At 40.9% G+C, this 18051-nt stretch overlaps 3 protein-coding genes across 6 annotated transcripts; 2 read left to right on the top strand and 1 right to left on the bottom strand.

The window, feature by feature from the left end:
- Positions 1-1132: 1132 nt before the first annotated feature.
- On the bottom strand, positions 1133-6809 carry Tnks (tankyrase). Of its 2 annotated transcripts, XM_076439030.1 has the most exons (12): positions 6447-6809; positions 5802-6004; positions 5394-5719; positions 5065-5318; positions 4618-4951; positions 4351-4481; positions 4043-4271; positions 3551-3936; positions 2953-3405; positions 2355-2881; positions 1932-2281; positions 1133-1811 (listed from the first exon to the last, which is right to left on the bottom strand). In XM_076439030.1, exons 1-12 carry the CDS (start codon positions 6637-6639, stop codon positions 1571-1573), a joined length of 3627 nt encoding a protein of 1208 aa, XP_076295145.1. In that variant the 5' UTR covers positions 6640-6809; the 3' UTR covers positions 1133-1570. The 2 variants fall into 2 exon arrangements, with proteins under 2 accessions (XP_076295145.1, XP_076295146.1); XM_076439031.1 differs by lacking the exons at positions 4351-4481; positions 4618-4951 and having other exon boundaries at positions 6447-6807.
- A 989-nt stretch (positions 6810-7798) lies between these two features.
- On the top strand, positions 7799-10281 carry LOC143216162 (uncharacterized). 2 transcript variants are annotated; one of them, XM_076438999.1, is made up of 9 exons: positions 7799-8093; positions 8189-8486; positions 8568-8721; positions 8790-8932; positions 9003-9062; positions 9153-9199; positions 9270-9663; positions 9725-9955; positions 10032-10281. In XM_076438999.1, the coding sequence occupies exons 1-9, from the start codon at positions 8004-8006 to the stop codon at positions 10199-10201; spliced, it is 1587 nt and encodes a 528-aa protein (XP_076295114.1). In that variant the 5' UTR covers positions 7799-8003; the 3' UTR covers positions 10202-10281. The 2 variants fall into 2 exon arrangements, with proteins under 2 accessions (XP_076295114.1, XP_076295113.1); XM_076438998.1 differs by having other exon boundaries at positions 9003-9199.
- A 359-nt stretch (positions 10282-10640) lies between these two features.
- Positions 10641-13522, top strand: LOC143216163 (uncharacterized). 2 transcript variants are annotated; one of them, XM_076439001.1, is made up of 5 exons: positions 10641-11102; positions 11208-11318; positions 11372-11514; positions 11628-12385; positions 12585-13522. In XM_076439001.1, the coding sequence occupies exons 1-5, from the start codon at positions 11060-11062 to the stop codon at positions 12961-12963; spliced, it is 1434 nt and encodes a 477-aa protein (XP_076295116.1). In that variant the 5' UTR covers positions 10641-11059; the 3' UTR covers positions 12964-13522. The 2 variants fall into 2 exon arrangements, with proteins under 2 accessions (XP_076295116.1, XP_076295115.1); XM_076439000.1 differs by having other exon boundaries at positions 11161-11318; positions 12585-13519.
- The last annotated feature ends 4529 nt before the right edge of the window (positions 13523-18051 follow it).

Here is an 18051-nt window from a genome sequence, read left to right as displayed (position 1 = left end):
CTAAAGCAATAAATAAGGAGAATGATTTTCTATTCGTAGAGCATCATCGCGATGACCGTGATTGCTTCGCGTAACGGAATACTTTCGATTATGATGAAATTGCTTTGCATGATCTATACATTAAACCCACTTTCTTATCGTTAATTAGTGGTACGTTGAAAAAAAAAGAAATGACTTCGTTGTCTATTTTAAAAGATGAAAGTATGCTTGCGATTAGACTGTATGACCTGAGAGAAACCAAATCACAACTCGCATGAAAGTATATATAATTGGCTAATGATAACCAATCAGCGTGTTTCGTTGAAAAAGAAAAATATACGTACAATAAAATGTATAGTTAATATGTACAGTATTCAAAAATTACTACGAGCTTATAGGAACCCTGTTGATAATATCGTCAACATGAATGAATTATATTCTATGCCTGATCTCTATATCAACCGAATATATATAAAATACTCGCGTACGTATATACATGTTAGAGGTAAAGTCCAACAAGTCGAATTCAAATGAAAATTCGTAATCTCCGTGACGTGTGATGATAGAAGCTCCGCAAGAACGATATAAATACTAAATATAATACCATTCGTTGTGTGAATCAATTTTCATTTTGGTTCATCGGACAGTTATTTAAAAATTAAATATTTCCCCCACAGACTTTACCTGTAACGCATATGATTAGAGCAGTTACTTCTAACCAGCATAATTATTTAATTCAAAATTGACACTGACGTAGAAATATTCATGTCTTCCGTCCAAAAAGATGTCCTTCCATCGAAATACACACCATAACACACTGTGCGTAATCCGATGACAATTTAGGCATAATAACTAGCAGTTATTATAATTACTTCTGCATACATAATATGTGTGCAACGATGACAACAGTATTGTTAATCTCGGTCATAATGACCATTAATCCTATCATAAATCCTACATACGTATCATGATTCTCCGCGAATAGAGATAAACATTTATCGATTCACATAAAAAATCATGCTGGTCTTTGATATTCTAATTCATGCTGATATAATATATACACCGTAGTTAATATACATCAATAATCAGTCGTGTATGATTGCGTGGTCGAATCGGACCATTACGTTATCACAAATAAATGCTAAAAATTAAATGTCCTATCAATTGTCTTCTTTGAACTTTAAATGAACAGACCCAACAGATACAGCTAATTGCTTATCGCTGCGTAATAGATTCATTAAAGTGACCTTCATGCTTCGGTGCAAAACAATTAAAAAGAAAAGCAAATGGAAGAATCGATTGGAAAATCGAAATCAAATTAGAATCGTTTCACTCTGCGGTCACGTGTCTCGGTCAGTCCCGGCTAAAAACAGTTTCCCTAAAAAATTTCTAATCGTTACAGGAATCATTAAAGGAAGAGTACCCTATCTGAATGTTTTTTGCGACGAACGAATATTTTTGATGATCGACACCCCTGTAGTGAATGTAATACACGTGTGTCGTTGTACGATTAAGACAGTGTGTTACATGTTCGAGGTCTCTGGCAGCAGCAGAGACTTCGCAATCTTGCCGCAGGGCTGGACTCTTCCGATCACCGTTCCTCGACACTTTCGCTTCCTCCGCTCTCCGGCTGAGGCCTCGCGATCTGATAGGTGATCAGGTATTCCGGATATGCTTGTTCACCTCTGTAGACCACGTACTCCGGGAAAACCAAGCCACCTTGCGACGGCCTGCCCATCACACTGTGATGACCGGGCGGCGCGTGAGCCATCTTCATCGCGGAGAATTGCAAAAATGATTTGCCCAGCGTGACGCGACAGAGTAACAGGTGTCTACAACCGGTGAACATTGCAAAGTAGAGCATCATTCGCATATTTTAAGTTTTTGGATGCAGTACGACTCTGTAAAGCTCCTTACTGAGTCCCACTGCGCCAATGTCGTTGTGTACTCACCTGTGGCAAATGTAACAACTCCTGTCCTTATGAGCTGGACATCCAGTGCCCCCGCATATTCCGTAAACGTATTGATTACTTTTACTGCTGTGCTCGGCAAAATAAATTCCAGCGCCGAACATGCCGCCGATGTAAGCGTGTCGCTCGTCGAATCCTTTCTGAACAATGGCATTGATAAATGGACTGCCATGGAACAGCATCCTTTCGTTCGCCTGGGGCAAGGTCGAGCCAGGAGTGGTCCTGGAAGTGGTGCCAGGAGAAGAGGGTGCCGCAGCGCCGACTTCCTCCGCCACTTCCTGTCTCCTGTGCGCGTAACGCTCCCACAGTTTGCGATTTTGCACTTTTTGTATCTATTTTACAGAAAAATTTATCCTCAACCTACGTCCAACACATGTATCTCTCAATTGACCGACGCGAACATACCCTAACTATGTTGTATCTCGAAAATATGCCACCGGAGTGACCATTGTCTCTATGTTGTCTAATAGTACTTTGCATCTCTTCTTCGACCGCTAAAAATTCCTTGTCCTCCGCCAGCAAATCCACCAAAAGCGTTCCAGGTGTCAAAGTCGGCTGCCAAGGAGTGCCAGCAGTGGTGTTTAGAAGTTTCTCCATTCCCTTGATCAGCTTATGCCTGTATCCGTACGCGGAGACGCCGACTTGCTTTAGATCCTCGTGTCCCATCTCTGCCAGAATGTCCAGCGTGATCTGTTCCCGTTCGAACAATTCTAACAAGTGCTCTAAACCGAGGCTCTGAAGGAAACCAGCCACGGTGGTAATGTTCGTATTGTCTTTCGGATCTTTAGAGTCCCTGTCGGAGCACGTTTCGGATGGTGGCATCGGGCTCAAGCAAGAAGATGGTCTAGCAAGAGGTACACAGAGAGTCATTGCCGTTCCCGAAGGCATGATGACGGTTTCTTGGGTGAGCGGCGGTGGCGGCGTAACTGGAACTGAATAAAGATCAATCAGTGAAGAGATGAGCTCACCAAGCAGTGGATATTGCATTTAAAAATCTGTTTACCTGCAACGATACTAGGCGGCCTACTGTTAATAGTGTTATTACCATTACCACTCAAGTTAATGGCTACTCCCACGCCTCCGTTGCCCGATGGCACCGAAGGTACAACTTGTTGCGTAGCCATAGCATCTTGCAACAAGCATCTCACGTCATCGGCGCTAGCTAGATCCACAGGCGTCTGTCCCTCTTGGTTTTTCAAGAAAGGATCCGCGCCGTGGGCTAGTAAAAGAGCACACAGTTGCGTCCTTCCCTTCTGCGCTGCCTCGTGAAGCGGTGTGAATCCCCATTTATCAGTCGCGTTCACCACAGTGTTATACTTAATCAGTAACGCAGCGATGTCCAAGTGACCGTAACTCGAAGCATTGTGCAATGGTATCAATCCCCCCTTGTCCTGAGCGTTCACGTCGGCTCCACGTTCTAGCAAAAATTCTGCTACTTCCAAGTTATTGTATCCCGCTGCATTAAAATATGGTCAATTAGAATGCATGATTATTACAAGTGTGCGAGAGTCCGACTCGTCTCGACCATCGGGTACCCAACATTCTCGGATTCTTGCACACCTCTAATGATTATAGCGAGAGTTAAGCGCGATGCAACTCACCGGCTAAGTGTAACGGAGTACTGTTGCGACCCTGTGCGTCCCTGCAATTGATATTATCTTGGGTAACTAGTCGTTGCACTCTGGCCAGATTGCCTTTCTTCGCAGCATCTAGAAGAGCACTGTTGCCTCGCAACAAGTCCGCCACGTCTTGGTCACCGTCTCTGACTAAATCCAACGGGGTCGCGCCGTCTCTGTTCTTTTTGGTGGCGTCCGCACCGTGTCTCAATAACAATCGAACTATCTCGTACTTTCCTTTGGCAGCAGCCTCGTGGAGCGGAGTGAACTTCCACAGGTCGGCAACGTTCACCGATGCACCATGTTTTACTAACAATTCCGTTACCTCGTAATGACCGTAAGAGCAGGCATTGTGTAAGGGAACCAGTCCACTGAAAGCATAAAATGTTGGTGTTATTAAATATTGCATTGATTTAAACTAATTCTCACTAATTGATCTAAATACATAGTATAGAGAAGTGTTTTGTGAATATTTACCCTTTATCTTTGGCGTGTACGTCTGCTCCATGTGCCAATAAATATTCGACTACAGGCACTCTGTTAAATCCCGCTGCAAAGTGCAGCGGCGTGGAGTGCCTACCATCCAAGTCGCGGCAATTAACGGCATGCGGGTTTGTTTGCAAAATTCGTTCGACCGCCGCTAAATCGCCGGATTTGCTTGCCTCCAAGAGCTGGGCCTCGGCGTCGTCCGTCGAGCTCGGTGGATCTAGAAAACAAAAATGAGAACGGGAACATTCTTTGGTTACAAAAATACTTTCTGCATTGAGACAAGTTAGAAGTCGAACCTTGTAGTATTTTAAGGACATTTTCTGCAGCTACTTGTGCCGCAGTATAGCCCTGAAGCGATACTATAGATGGATCAACATTGTACGATAACAATATTCTGCAAGCTTGCACATTGTCTTCTCTAACGCACCTGTTTGTACAACAAGATTTTTTTAATATGAAAAAAAATATGTATATATATGAATCAAGCGGCTCTTTAGAGAGAGAATAAATAATGTATAACTGAACAACATTTGCGCAACGATTTTATACGGTTGAAACGGTACCTGTGTAGTGCAGTTTGCCCTAATCCATCTAAAGCATTGACTTTAGCATTATGTCTAAGTAGCACATCCATTGCATCGTAATGAGAGTGATCAGTGGCCACGTGAAGTGGCGTTAGAAAGTCTTTATTTTTCTCATTTAAGGCAGCGTTTTTCCTAATCAATGATTCTATTACTTGTTTTCTCTTGGGATAGGGAGATGCAACGGCACAGTGCAGTGGTGTGTCCCCAGTATATGGGTGTTTAAAGTTTACAACTTCTTGGGACAGGTACTTTTTTAACTTAGTAAGATCTGCCTGCCTGCAGGCATCCAAGAGGCAGTGTCCCTTGTACTCGTCTACAATTAAAGTGTATCTAACAAAGTCATGTTCCGTCTGTATACTATTTTCGTTCGTTTGTTTGTTTTAAATTCAACAAACACAAGAAAGGAAAAAAAGGTGATCAACGTACATGCTAATCGTTCTTGCAGTTCCAATGTCGGGGCCACGTCAATGGCGCTTTTACTGTGGCAGTTTAATTGAGTTGGATCCGCACCCTCGCTCAAAAGCAGCGAGCACACCTCAGCTCTGGATTTACTAGCAGCTTCGTGCAGCGGAGTGAACGCCCACAAGTCGCTCGCATTTACAGCTGCACCGTGCTTAAGAAGCGCCTCGGTCACTTCAAAGTGACCGTAAGAACAGGCATTGTGGAGTGGAACAAGACCCCTGTAACACACACAAATAGCGTTAAACATTACAACCTGTTGAATTCCACAAGATGAATGCTTTAAAAATAATTACCCTTTATCTTTAGCATGAACATCCGCACCATTCTGCAGCAGAATTTGCACCACCCTGGACCTATTATACCCAGCAGCTAAATGCAACGGCGTCGATCTCCTGCCATCGCTCGCGTGGCAGTTTACATTTAATGGATTCAGAAGCTGCAAGAGACGTTCCTCGTTCCCTGACCTTGCTGCCTCCAACAATTCATCTTTCTTATATTCTCCTGTTAATACTGGTTTAGTCGCAGGATCTGCTAACTCTAAAGCTGTCTTCCCTTCTGTGTTCCTTATATTCGCATCTGCCCCATGTTGCAGCAGAGCTATACAAACGTCTATTTTACCCTGTAAAAAGGATCGAAACATGAACTGCAAACTGTGAAGTGTATTAAAAAATTAAAGGAGACATAGTTGGTAGCAGAAATACCTTAATGGCAGCTTCGTGCAAAGGAGTGTAGTTCCAATTGTCCCTAGTATTCGGATTAGCCCCTGCTTCCAGGAGAAGTCTTACCACATCGGAGTGTCCAAAAGAACAGGCATTATGCAAGGGATGCAAACCACCATCGTCACGTGCTTGAATGGATGCTCCAGCAGAGAGCAGGAATTCTACTACGTCCCTCCTACCGTAGCCTGTGTTTTAATCATAAAAAATCAATTAATCACAAAAATATTTTTTCAGCAATAGAAATGCGATTAAAGACAAAGGATCTTTATGGAAAACAAAAATGTTTTTCATCGATTGCGAAAGACAGGAGCCAGATTCGTACTTTTTTAAATAGTTTTAATAATTCTTAAATTCTAGTGTTTTAAATTGTGTCTGCTCATTTCTGCTACGAATCCGAAGAATCTGCAGTCTGGGGATTGAAAAGTTCGAGTGCATCGGAGTAATTATTTACAACTATAGAATGACAACATTCGAAAGTCAGTGTTCGCAGTACTCGACGTTTGCGACACGGCGTTGGGACATCGTGTCTCGACCGTGAGGGACTTGCAAGGGAGAATTGCAGTTCCCGAATTCGATTCCTTTGGAGAAGTAAGATTGAAAAAAGAACTCATGGAACGACGAGCTTACCAGCTGCAAAATGCAGGGGGGTGGACTTGCGTCCGGCAGTGTCTCGAGCATTGACCGTCTTCGATGTAACCAACGCCTTTACCCTCGGGAGGTCTCCGGTTTTGCAGGCCTCGAACAGCTCTCTCAACGGGTCACCGTTCCCCGATCCCGACAGGGAATCAGCATTTGTCAACGTTGATCTACGTCCTGCCATTTTTACACCGCCATTTTCACGCCACTGTCCCGACGGATACACTTCACTGGCTCATAGTGTTGAAAGCTTTCACGACGACACCGAGATGAGTTGCTATGGCACAACCCAGTGGCGCCGCCTTCCACCCAGAAACACTCGTTTTTTAAAACTCCTACGCCCCACCGCACCGCGCTCTTGTAGACGCCAAACTACGGCGCTTTTCCAGGACCTGTTCCCACTGCGCATACGCAGCATACGTTCGCAAGTAAATCCATCATGGACCCGACCATGAAAACCGGCGCGGCGCGTATATTTGAAAAATTAAAATTGCCTCAGAACGAATTTCGAATTAGGCTTCGCAAATGACCTTAGACTTTAGACCCGGCATAGGTATAGTATGTGTATAGGAAAGCCGAAAATTCAAACTCGTTTTAAATGTATAAGAATCTCCAATTGTACATGTGACACGTTGAATCTGACAAGTTTCAAATTTGGCGCGCTCATTTTTCTCCTTTAACCTGTGGTCCAAAGAAGAAGATGGGAATGTCAACCACTGATCTGGTCAATGGTGTCCACTTATATATATAGAGAAGTATATATACATACATACATATATATATATGTATGTGGATATGTGGATCGTCAAGGTCATCCATTTTAAATATATGAAAAAATTAAAGATCCTATATATGTTTTATGGTTTTATGGTTGTATGAAGCAATACTGCGACAGGATGCGAAAGAACACCAATATATATATATAAAGAACTCTTATTATGAATGCCTTTATTTGATTTCGATTTCACATCATCTTTATATAGTATGGAACAGAACCTACATCATTTTTAGCAGGAAACAGAACTTACAGAACTGAACGCAGAACCCACTTTGCTTTGCTTCGATTGTGGACACCTTTTCTCGCGCATGCGCGGCGATTTCAGCCTCAGTAACGTAAGCTTCTCGATAAAATGGGGTTCCTTGAGCACCCCGCAGAATTTAAAAAAATTTATATGATTTGATTCTGAAAAATGAATGTATAACAAGTGTATTTGTGTATATTTTGTAACTCGTAGGACACGTCCTGGAGTCTTTTTGTCCGGTAAGATTATTTCGGTACATTCCCGCCAATATAGCAGCCTCAGGGCTCTGGCCGCTCTGCAACCCAATAGTGGATACGTTACTGTTTTCTCGCGCATGCACGAGAAAAGGTGTCCACAATCGAACTGCCACTTTATTTAGTTTAGTGCAGTTTAGTGTTATCACAGTTATCCAGTATTGTCAGAGATATACTCTCTGGTACATGAAGAAATTTAAATATGGTTTGTTCGTTTATATATTAGCCGAAGTTTTACGGTAATTTAAGATAAAATAAGAACAAAGATAAAAATGTCGATCGATGCTTCCTTTTATAAAAATGTATTTCTCCTCATGCAAGCTATACCACCATCATTTGAATGCACAAAACATTTCAAACAGGTATTTTGTGTTGATTACAATAGCAAGCTTCTAAAATATTTGATTACCAATTGCGATTAACGATTAATTTTGTGTTTAATTTAATAAAATTGTAGGGGATGTTTGATAAATCCAACCCTGCAGGTTTCATTCATATTTCACATTATTTGTTATCAATATACGATCCGAAAAAGTTTCAAAAAATTGTTCCATGGCCAATCTTGAATAAAAGGGACGAAACACAGTATCGTTTAAAGGTGAAAGAATATTTAGATGTTATAGCAGCAGAAAATGCAGATATGAATTTTCCATCAATACTTATGATCCATATAATGCGGGCAGCAGGGACGAGGTTCCTAAACATCATGTGGAAGTTATCACAAATTAGTCTCAGATCTTACATTGCAAGACACTGTAAATAATTGTACTACAAATTCTAATTTAGCATATGCAGTTTATTCATGTGTTTATGTAACGAACTTTTTTTTTATGTAGATGATAGTACATTGTTGCAAGCTCCTGATACAGGAGCTACTAGCAACATTAGCAGAAAACACATTACTAATATAAATTTGGAAAGAGACTCTACTATCTCTAAGCTCTTTGAAGAAACCAAATTAGCTATAAATAGCTTTAAACACTACAAGCAGTAAAGTTTAATTTCACTTTACACATTCCATTATTTTATAAATTGTACAAAATTCTATCTTTTTTTAGGTATTATTGTAGTATCTTAAAAAATTTACAGACTGCTGTGTTTGTAACAACAGAGATTATAAGAAAATGTATAGAGGTGGCTCCAGTTAATCGAAACATTACAAAACGATTAGCAGATTCTAAGGATACGGAAATTATAGATTGTATAGTATTGAATACAGATTGATTTGAAATGAATAATAGCTATGGATCTATAGAAATTTAAATTTTTAGTGTGGAAGGCAAATATCGATGCGAACATTGCGAGTCTTTATTACACAAATTCTTACTTACGTAATTTGAAAAATCTCAGTAGCAAGATAGTTAATACAGTTTCTAGTCTGTTCACCGATCCAGAAGTTTTAAATGCAAATAATTTTCCAGAGATAGATGCTCAGGTGATTCAACAGGTTTTTAATAATAATACAAAGGTAATTAAGTAATACAAAATATATATAATCAGCAAACTAATGAACAGTTCATTCTATATTTTATTTAAAGCATCTGGGCAGTGGATTGTATGTAAATGGCTGCCTAGGATTTTATTCTTTATTACTAGTGCTCAATGAAATACTGAAACAAACAGAATGCTGTCAACAAATAGATAGCTTATCTGATTTGTCAAACTGTGCAGCACTAATTACCGAGCAGAATAAACTAATCAAATCCATGGAAGAAAAATTTCAGAACTTTATATTAGCAGTTGCTGATGCCTCGCGTGAGCTACAAAGCAGCTTACCAGATAAGACATTTCACTTAACCATACAAAATGATGATTTCTATTCTATGTGTCAAAAAATATTGCGTGAGGCACCCAAGCTTGAATTTTGTTTTAATGAATCTATAAACGATGAAAAGCTCGCAATAAATAAATTACTTTTGTCCCCAGAGAAAGGTAATATTCAGTTCTTGACGTAATGTGTGAAATACTAATATCATAGAAAATGAATTTTCAGGAAAGTACAAACACTTGTTTGTGAGATACAAGAAAGACAAATCTTCTAGTCTTAAAAGATCGTTATCAACCTCTTTGTTTACTAATTGCACACAAAGTAAACCAACTGATTGGATGACACCCAAAAGACTTACTTTAAGTTCTAAAACGAGCTCTCCTAGCAATAATAAAACCGTCTCTCCGCGATACTCTAAATTATTTTCACCCCGAAGTTTAACTAAACATTACACAGGTTCGTAATACAGAATTTACAATAGATCATCAATCCGGAAATTCGGAAAATTTTTTATTTTAAATATACTTTTCAGGCAATCGTGGTACATCTAGTCCAATACGGCATGTGGAAAAATCGCCAAAGTCTAACAATCAAATAATAGACTCTAAAGTAGATTTAGACACGGAAATAAAAAATATTTATGTACTTTCTAGCAAAATTATGGAAATCGCAACTTCTATATCAAAGTCTTTAAAAAATTAGCTGTAAGGTCCAGAAATATACAATGTGTACACGATAAGTTAAATAAAGAGTTCATAAATATATTTTAACAAGAACACTTATGTATGCGTCTTATTTATATACATTTTTATGAAGATATATGTTTATAACTGATTGTAAATGTACGTGTCGGAATTGCGGCAAGGTTGCATCGCGTGGAGAATTTATATTGCGGTTTTCCGTTTCCGAACAAATTCGTGCAACTTTGATCCGAATTATGTTTTTGTGACATTATCGGCTGCAATATGCAAGAACAAAGAAGGATAACCAATCGACGAGACGGAGCGGCGAGAGAAAATCGCGATTGGTGAGAAATTCGCTGGTGTGCAGTGTGCAGCAGTGCAGCCACTTGCATCGGACGGCGTGATTGCGTGTTTACAGTAGTTTTTTGCCGTTGTTTGTAAATTTCAGCTGATTTCAGCGGTGAGTTATAAGAATTGCATAGAAAGGGACAAAAGTACTTGTACACTGTCGGTTCGATTACATTGTAAATAAATAAACATCACTCGTTTCAGGCAATGCAAAAATTTAATTTTTTACAGTAGCATGAACATTAGTAAATCATTCTCGACTTGTTCGATGCACCAGATTCGTCTCGTCCACTGAAAATACGAGACAACGTTGCATAAAAACGTTTTTCTTCCATTCTACCTCGTGTTCTGCACGAAAACCTCAGATTTTAGGTTATGGTTCGTCTGCCCGTTCTATTTTCCCGACATTATCGCATGCATTATCGTTGAATTTTATGAGGGAACAGGTTAATTTGAAAGGAAATTGTGGTGAATATAATGTTGATTTGTGTGGCGCGTGGTTGTCTTTCGAATCAGGATACGAGAATCGATGGAAACGATATTTCGTTGTTCCCTTTTCCCGACGACCTCGCGTGAGTATTTGTTATTCACGTAAATCATACTTAGTAGTAACATTATTTCATTTTTCAGTCAAAGAAATCAATGGTTGAAGAATTGTCAATTAAATGATATTCTAGAGAAAGACAAGCCGCTCTACCTCTGCAAGTTGCATTTTGAGAAGACAAGCTTCACGAATTCAATGCAGCTGAAACCCGATGCTGTGCCTACTATTTTTGATAAAGTAGAAGGTAAATAGCTGCGACTACATCTTATCCGAACGCTAACCCGAATAATTTTATAGAAGGACAAAGGAAACGTAAGGCAGACAACGAGCTTGAGCAAGAGCCAACCACATCCCCACCAGTGAAGCATAAAAAGCTGGATAACGATTCGCACAGTTTAGTGACACCGCCGCAAAGTCCTTGCACTCAGTTAATAAAAAATGTAAATGATTCTACTACTTTGTTGACGCATTATCTACAGGCTATTATGTAATATTAAGTGTCAATAAGTAATTAAAAAAATATTTATTATACTTATGAAATATGGTTTTACAGGCAAAGGAGATGCATGGGAAGGACAAGATGGGTATAGAGAATGAAGTTTCGATGAACGGGTCTGCTCTTTTAAATTCAGAATGCCAAACTGTAAAAAGGGGAAAGAAGCAGTACCGACTAAGTATACAGATAGACAAAATACATGGTAAACCATGTCCTAGATCGAAAAAACTCATGACACTAGCAGAATTAAAGAAGGAGAAGCAAGAGCTATCTAAGACTATGAACGATATAGACCAAAATGATCAGTTTTCGCCGAAAAGTACTAGAAAGGCAGTCTGCGCGAAGGGTGGTTGTAAATTAAAGAAGTCTATTTATGATTCGAAGCCAGCTTTCCAGTGTGAACACTGCGATAAGTACTATGTGATAAAGAAATCGGAGAATCTAGGAGAGAAGAACACCTGTACCATATGTAAAAAAGCCTTCTCATCGTCACAGTCCCTGAACAACCACACCAAGACCCATTTTATATGTGATATGTGTCAAACGGAATGTAGCTCGCAAATAGCCTACGAGAAACACATGAAGCTGCATTCTAGCTCGGATCCGGTTAATCGTTATAAATGCCACCAGTGTACAGAAACCTTCAAATTGGTGGAGGATGTAAGGAAGCACTGTTTAATAGTTCACCCGGCGATTAAACTGCAAAACACGATTTTACAAGTCACTGCGCCGCCTTTAACGCAACAAGTACCTCAACAGCAAGACTACCGTTGTGTCAGCTGCAACATAACCTTTAGAAACGAGCAAGCTTATAGGTAGTTTTCAAAAAAGAAAATAATTGAATTAATGTCTGAAAGAAAGGTGTATATTACAAATTTTCTGAAATGGACTTTTCCATACAACGAGGGCAACGTGTTGTTTCTATGTCTTCTTGTTTTACAATATGTAAAATACGCCCTTTTACTAGACATTCCATATTTGCGAATTCTTTGCGACTGATAGATATTTTTTCAGGAACCACATAAACTCTCACAAGAAGAAAGAAGACTTAAGGTGCAGCATTACCGACACCAACAAAATATTCCCAGTTCCAAATCCTTTAACTGGTAGTCAGATAGGCATCCTACGAGCCGTGAAATTCAGTTGCAGAGTCTGTTCCATGGAATTCGACAACGTAGGCGAGGTTGATAGGCACACGAGAACGCATCTAGAAGAAGACAACGAAGAAGAGAAGAAGTGCAATACGTGCCAGAAGCACTTCGTAACGAATGCACACCTCAGCGAACACTTGAAGTCTCATGAGCCGCGTACACACCCCTGTCCCATTTGCTCAAAAACATTCATCAACCGTACAACACTGAAAATACATTCAAAGACTCACGGTGAAACGTAGATCCCGGTAGCCGGTATCGGCGAGTTTTAACACTAACTCAATTTTTCTTTTAAAATTGAGCACGTCATCGTCTAAACATTTTTTTTTTATTTATCGACGATGGTGCACTGGATCGGGGCACCAACAGCTTACAACGTTGTACAACGTTCAAATCACTTTGGCGCAGCCAATGGAGAGCGAAATGAAGCTTGTGTATAGACTGCGGATTTATGCATTTACGATGAAAATAGACAAGCACAATTTGAAGCAATGGACATATAAAAAAGATTTAAATACATCAGCGTATTGGTTTAGGCGTAATCAGATAATTAAAAGAAGAAAGAAATTTTTGTTCCGCTTCTGTGTCTTGCAATCAATGCAAACATTTTTTATTTTGCATAAAGATCCGCAGTCTACTTATGTATGTTTACGGAAAATGATTAAATTCTTCAGTAATCAACTCAATTGTATTCTTTATTATTTTAAGTAAGCCGACTTATTTACTGTTCGGTGGTTGATGAAAATTAGAGACCGCTATTTATCTTTTACTAAAATAACATTTTATACAGATTGAAATAGTCCTCATCCTTATTTCAAGGCAAACGGCGGTCTCTTATTCTTCTCAGCGACTGTACGAGGTTGTTTTTGTGCGAATTTTTAGGAAAAAAAGAAAAATCGATTTTTCGGAAATGAAAAATCAGGATACCCTTATACTCGGCGTTGGCTATTTTCTCTATCCCACAGAAGTAAGCTCGAGCAACCCTTCCCAAAGTCTATCACAATCTTTTGAAAAAAAACATCCCCACATTTTTTTAGAAAGCATGTTCGACAGGCTCGCATAAAGTCGTCTTCGGCAACAAGTGTCGAAGACTATGGCATCGAGGAGTTCCGCGGCAGTCACCGCAAGGACTTGGGGCCGAAGAATGAAGATAATAGTGAGCGGGCTCCTTTGAGGTGAGCTCGTTCCTTTTGCTGATGGAACGCGCGTAGAATGATCCTGATTTTCCCGACAGGAGTCACACACCGACTATGAGAGGGGATGAAAAAGGAGAGTCGGAAACGAGGGCAAACGACCCTCTGTAAAAGGGAAGCCGCCAGCCAGCGGCGGAACAATCGCGGCCGATGTTCACGGTCCTGTCAACGGGGACCACTTCAAACGTCGCCGGCACTCAATGTGTTTATTTGGCCAACGTCAAATTTACTCGTGGCAAAAGGAGAGCTCGCAGATACCCCATCGGCAACACCTTGCCGCCTTCCTCAATCCCCCTTGGCCCCATTGCGAAGCCGCTGTTTTCCCCGGGCCGAGGAAAATCGGATCGTTTTGTCGATCATCGGCACTTGGGCGTGGCTCGTGTCGCCTATTGTCGAGATGCTGACTTTTCTCTGGTCAAGTACTTTCTGTATTTCCTAGGAACGCTGCATTACATCCCCATGTAAAGCCTTGACGCTCTCTTCTGAGATTATCTGCTGAGACCCAAGTGCTTAGGGCTGAGAAGGTCACTGAAATTGGGATTATCAATAGGCTATCAAAAATTGTGGAGATGTGGCAGGAGGACCATTCTGTATGACTTTTATTAACCACTGTGCTAGCAATGCAGTTTAATATCAATCACGATGCTGTTCATGTAAAAATTTAGATGAAATTGTTCTCCTACTGTAGCTTAATAATAATAATTTTATTTTGGGTGAAAGGGGAGGAATTTCGCAACCCCTCAGCAGTGAATATTCGTCGGCTGTCTTCGTGTGGTTAGGGCGGAGAAGATTAAATTGTACTTGATGGTGCGTTTCCCAATACAATAATCCTCAAGGGGAGGTTCACGGAAAATCGCGCGATTTGCTACGCGACAGCCCACCCGTTTCCCTTAATTTCCACGGGGCAACCTCGGATAGAGGTACCCCGACCGCTTAGCCATCGTGAAAAACCATGGCGAATTTATGGAGTGGCTCGCCTTAGCACCGTAATACCTGGCCGACTGTTGTCCCCGCATTTTCGTGCTGACACACCGTTACTAAATACGCGGGGACACGTTTTTCGTTACCTTGACGTGGATTAAAGGACGACCGACGTGTAAACTGTTATAAATAGCTTTATGACGCGTCTTCGGAGACGATGGTTGGATTTAGGGTCTCGGACGAACGGTATTACGATTTTGCGTGTCAGAATTGCCGACTTGTCGATGCGAAGAAGACAAAAAATTCATTATACAAGGTGATTCTGGGAACTGGGACAAGTTACTGCTCTTTTTTTAAGTAAAAATAGAAAAATAATAGAAAATAGAAAAAGTTAGGACATATTATGACATGATTTTTTCCTCTATCATTTTTTTATAGGAGTAACTTGTCCCAGTTCCCAGAATCACCCTATATGTATAGTAGACAATATCGTTTAGAATTATGGTTTTACAATAGGAGAAGGCAGAACATATTTGACAATGTTTTCCGCAGGTTTCCCGGTAATTTCTCGCCACTTTCGACCAAGAATTCGCGATTCCAGCGTGACGATTGATTCGCCACACGTTTGCAGAATTTTCCACGCGGCACCATTTTGCGCGTAGGCGTCCGAGCGTGACATAGGAGACGACGAAACGATTTCTGGCTGAAAAGGGACGTCCCGCAGTTGAATTTGCATGGTGCACTTGGCCGAAAGGGTTGTCAGGACATGCTAATTCACGATAGTGACCGGCATTCGCAGTCGGGAAGCTGTTTCCCGATTGTGTGGGACCGTTTATTCGGCGTCAAAGCGCCGACGACGAGATGCAGCTGCATCCTTGCATCGTTTCGGCAAAGCACTACAATGCTATTTTCGCACTATGAGCCGCTGATGGTTGCACATTGGTACTTTCTGTGATAGAATGATGGATTTTATGCATTTATGACAAAAATGACATATAGAAACCAAATCGAGAAACATGTAAAAAGACAAAGCCGATTGTGTTATGAAAAATAGCATGGGCCAGTCTCGGTGAAACTTTCGGTAAAAAGATGAATAAATCCTACTTTTGGGAAAGGAGATTTCTGTCTAAGAGCCCGTGTCCAAAGAGAGCCATTGTGAAACCGCAGACCGCGCGTGCACGCCGTAGGTTTACGCGTCGGAAAAATCGGGGAAGACGTCGCGTCGCGGTGTTCTAACACTGCGGAACGGAGAAGGGAAAAGGTAAAATTTCAGAAGAATAATGGGAAGAGAGACGGGGAGACGCGCCTCTCTTCTTGCTGTGGGCACGGGCCATCTGGCAGAGCGATCTTTTATAGGATCTATCTATCCCCGTGTCCTCTGCTCAATGAAGAAGCCACTCGCGTGGAAGTTGCTGGCCCTTTTGATTAATGGCCGGTGATATAAACCGTTTCTGATGCTCGATAGCGTCGCTGATCGACACGGAGAATCGCTAGAGATCCTCAAAGTGGCTCATTGCAGTCTCGACTGCAGTTTAGGCTGCAATTGCAACGCGGCGAATATTGGACAGTCTGGCGCAAAGATTAGGCGGTGGTAATTGTTGAAAAACATTTTGTGGTAAATGTTGGACGATTAGTTCGTTGAACACGATTCAGTAACTAAGTTATCCACCCCCGCAGAAGTCATCGAGATCGTCGAGATTCTCACCATCATCCCCCGAGGAGCAAACCGCACGCACGCAGATGAGGATCGCGCGTTTCCGTCGTCGTACGATGACAAAGACAACTTGTCCGGGTGGTAGCGGGGCAAAGGGGGTGAAAAAATAGCATAAATCATTGACGGGTACCGGACCGATGAATCCCGTTGGGTTCATTCGCGTGGAAGGGGCATAATCAAATTTTGGGCCGCCATGCGAGGGGCGGTGACTCTTGCGGTCGTGCACACTTTCCAGAGCTTTTCTGCTTACCGGAGGGTGGGATTCGGTCGAGGGCTATTATGGGGCTTGCCATGGCTTACCCCTCGACTACCACGGTGCAACCAGGGGGTTTCGACAACCGTCCAACCGTGTACCGAGGATTGCACACGACGTCGCGACGCTTGTATCCGACGCACCGTGTGAAACTCGCAGACATCGCGGAAATACAGTTGCAAATGATATAACAGTAAATATGATGGTGAAGGTTCCAGTAATTTTTCAGGAAAATAATGTTTCTGGACGTAATACTCTTCCGAAAAAGGCGCGATAGATAAATATAGTTTCTCATATTAAAAGTATATTCATAAAAGACATTTACTATTATTTACGCGGAGAATTTTTCTTAACTGGTCATCTTTTGATCCTTTCACCCAAAATTATTCCGATGTTTCTTCCGTTTTTACTTTAATAGTTTATAATACATGGCCAAACTGTAACAGCTTATAATTAGACTGCGGATCTTTATGCAAAATAAAAATGTTCCGCATTTATTGTGGGAAGCAGGAATAGAATAAAAATTGATTTCACCTCTTAATGACTTCGTTACATTAAAAATAACATTGCAGTATTCTTAAATAATTTGTCTAATCTTTTACTGTTTTATATTTCACCCACAAAACCAATTTCTTCATAAATGCATAAAGATCCGCAGTCTACTTATAATCTATTGGCTGTTGCCAAGATATTCAAAACAAGGCATGTTAACAAACAGAAATAAATGGTAATAAACAACTTTTATAAAAAGCTCTGCACTATTTAGTTTTATCATAAACGCTTGAGATCCGCAGTTTAATTATTATTAATTGTATTACTACGGGCGGGATATTAGAAGCATACAATAGCAAAATAAGAGGCGTAATACGTCATATTCATTGCTTCCTTTCACCCGTGATGGATCACGCGAGTCGCGATCAGAAATTTGTTTCCCCATTGTTCAACAAACACTCGAACGTGTGATCCTTCAATTTTAATCGTCCACGTGCTAGCCTGTCCATCGTTTTCCCAAAGAAAAATATGGTTTTTGTGGAATCGGGGCAAAATGCTAGAAAAACCGTCGATTCGTCATTCGACATTGACAGAAGCACAAGACGATCTGACGAGGCATCGTTGTTCGGTTTTTTTTAATAAGTCGATGAAGCGTTCGGTCAAGTCTAGGACATAGAAAAAAAATGCTTTTTACGTTGACATTGCTGACCACAATTACATCTTTTGTTATTTGTCCGGTATCTGAAAGTCAACGACG

This window comes from Lasioglossum baleicum, chromosome 15 (genome assembly GCF_051020765.1).
Source record: "Lasioglossum baleicum chromosome 15, iyLasBale1, whole genome shotgun sequence".
Lineage (NCBI taxonomy): Eukaryota > Metazoa > Arthropoda > Insecta > Hymenoptera > Halictidae > Lasioglossum > Lasioglossum baleicum.
Note: the sequence above shows the minus strand (reverse complement) of the source record. Positions and strands in the feature narration are given on the sequence as shown.

What these genes read in the sequence shown, in the direction of transcription:
- Tnks (XM_076439030.1), bottom strand. Translation starts at nt 6,639, where the DNA reads ATGGCAGGACGTAGATCAACGTTGACAAATGCTGATTCCCTGTCGGGA. An exon ending in TGTCCTTAAAATACTACAAG is followed by an intron (nt 4,272 to 4,350) that starts GTTCGACTTCTA and finishes TTTGTTTTCTAG; the next exon opens with ATCCACCGAGCTCGACGGAC. An exon ending in TACTCCGTTACACTTAGCCG is followed by an intron (nt 3,406 to 3,550) that starts GTGAGTTGCATC and finishes ATTTTAATGCAG; the next exon opens with CGGGATACAATAACTTGGAA.
- LOC143216162 (XM_076438998.1), top strand. Translation starts at nt 8,004, where the DNA reads ATGTCGATCGATGCTTCCTTTTATAAAAATGTATTTCTCCTCATGCAA. An exon ending in ATCTTACATTGCAAGACACT is followed by an intron (nt 8,487 to 8,567) that starts GTAAATAATTGT and finishes TTTTTTATGTAG; the next exon opens with ATGATAGTACATTGTTGCAA. An exon ending in AGCTTTAAACACTACAAGCA is followed by an intron (nt 8,722 to 8,789) that starts GTAAAGTTTAAT and finishes ATCTTTTTTTAG; the next exon opens with GTATTATTGTAGTATCTTAA.
- LOC143216163 (XM_076439000.1), top strand. Translation starts at nt 11,008, where the DNA reads ATGTTGATTTGTGTGGCGCGTGGTTGTCTTTCGAATCAGGATACGAGA. An exon ending in GCACTCAGTTAATAAAAAAT is followed by an intron (nt 11,515 to 11,627) that starts GTAAATGATTCT and finishes ATGGTTTTACAG; the next exon opens with GCAAAGGAGATGCATGGGAA. An exon ending in AGAAACGAGCAAGCTTATAG is followed by an intron (nt 12,386 to 12,584) that starts GTAGTTTTCAAA and finishes ATATTTTTTCAG; the next exon opens with GAACCACATAAACTCTCACA.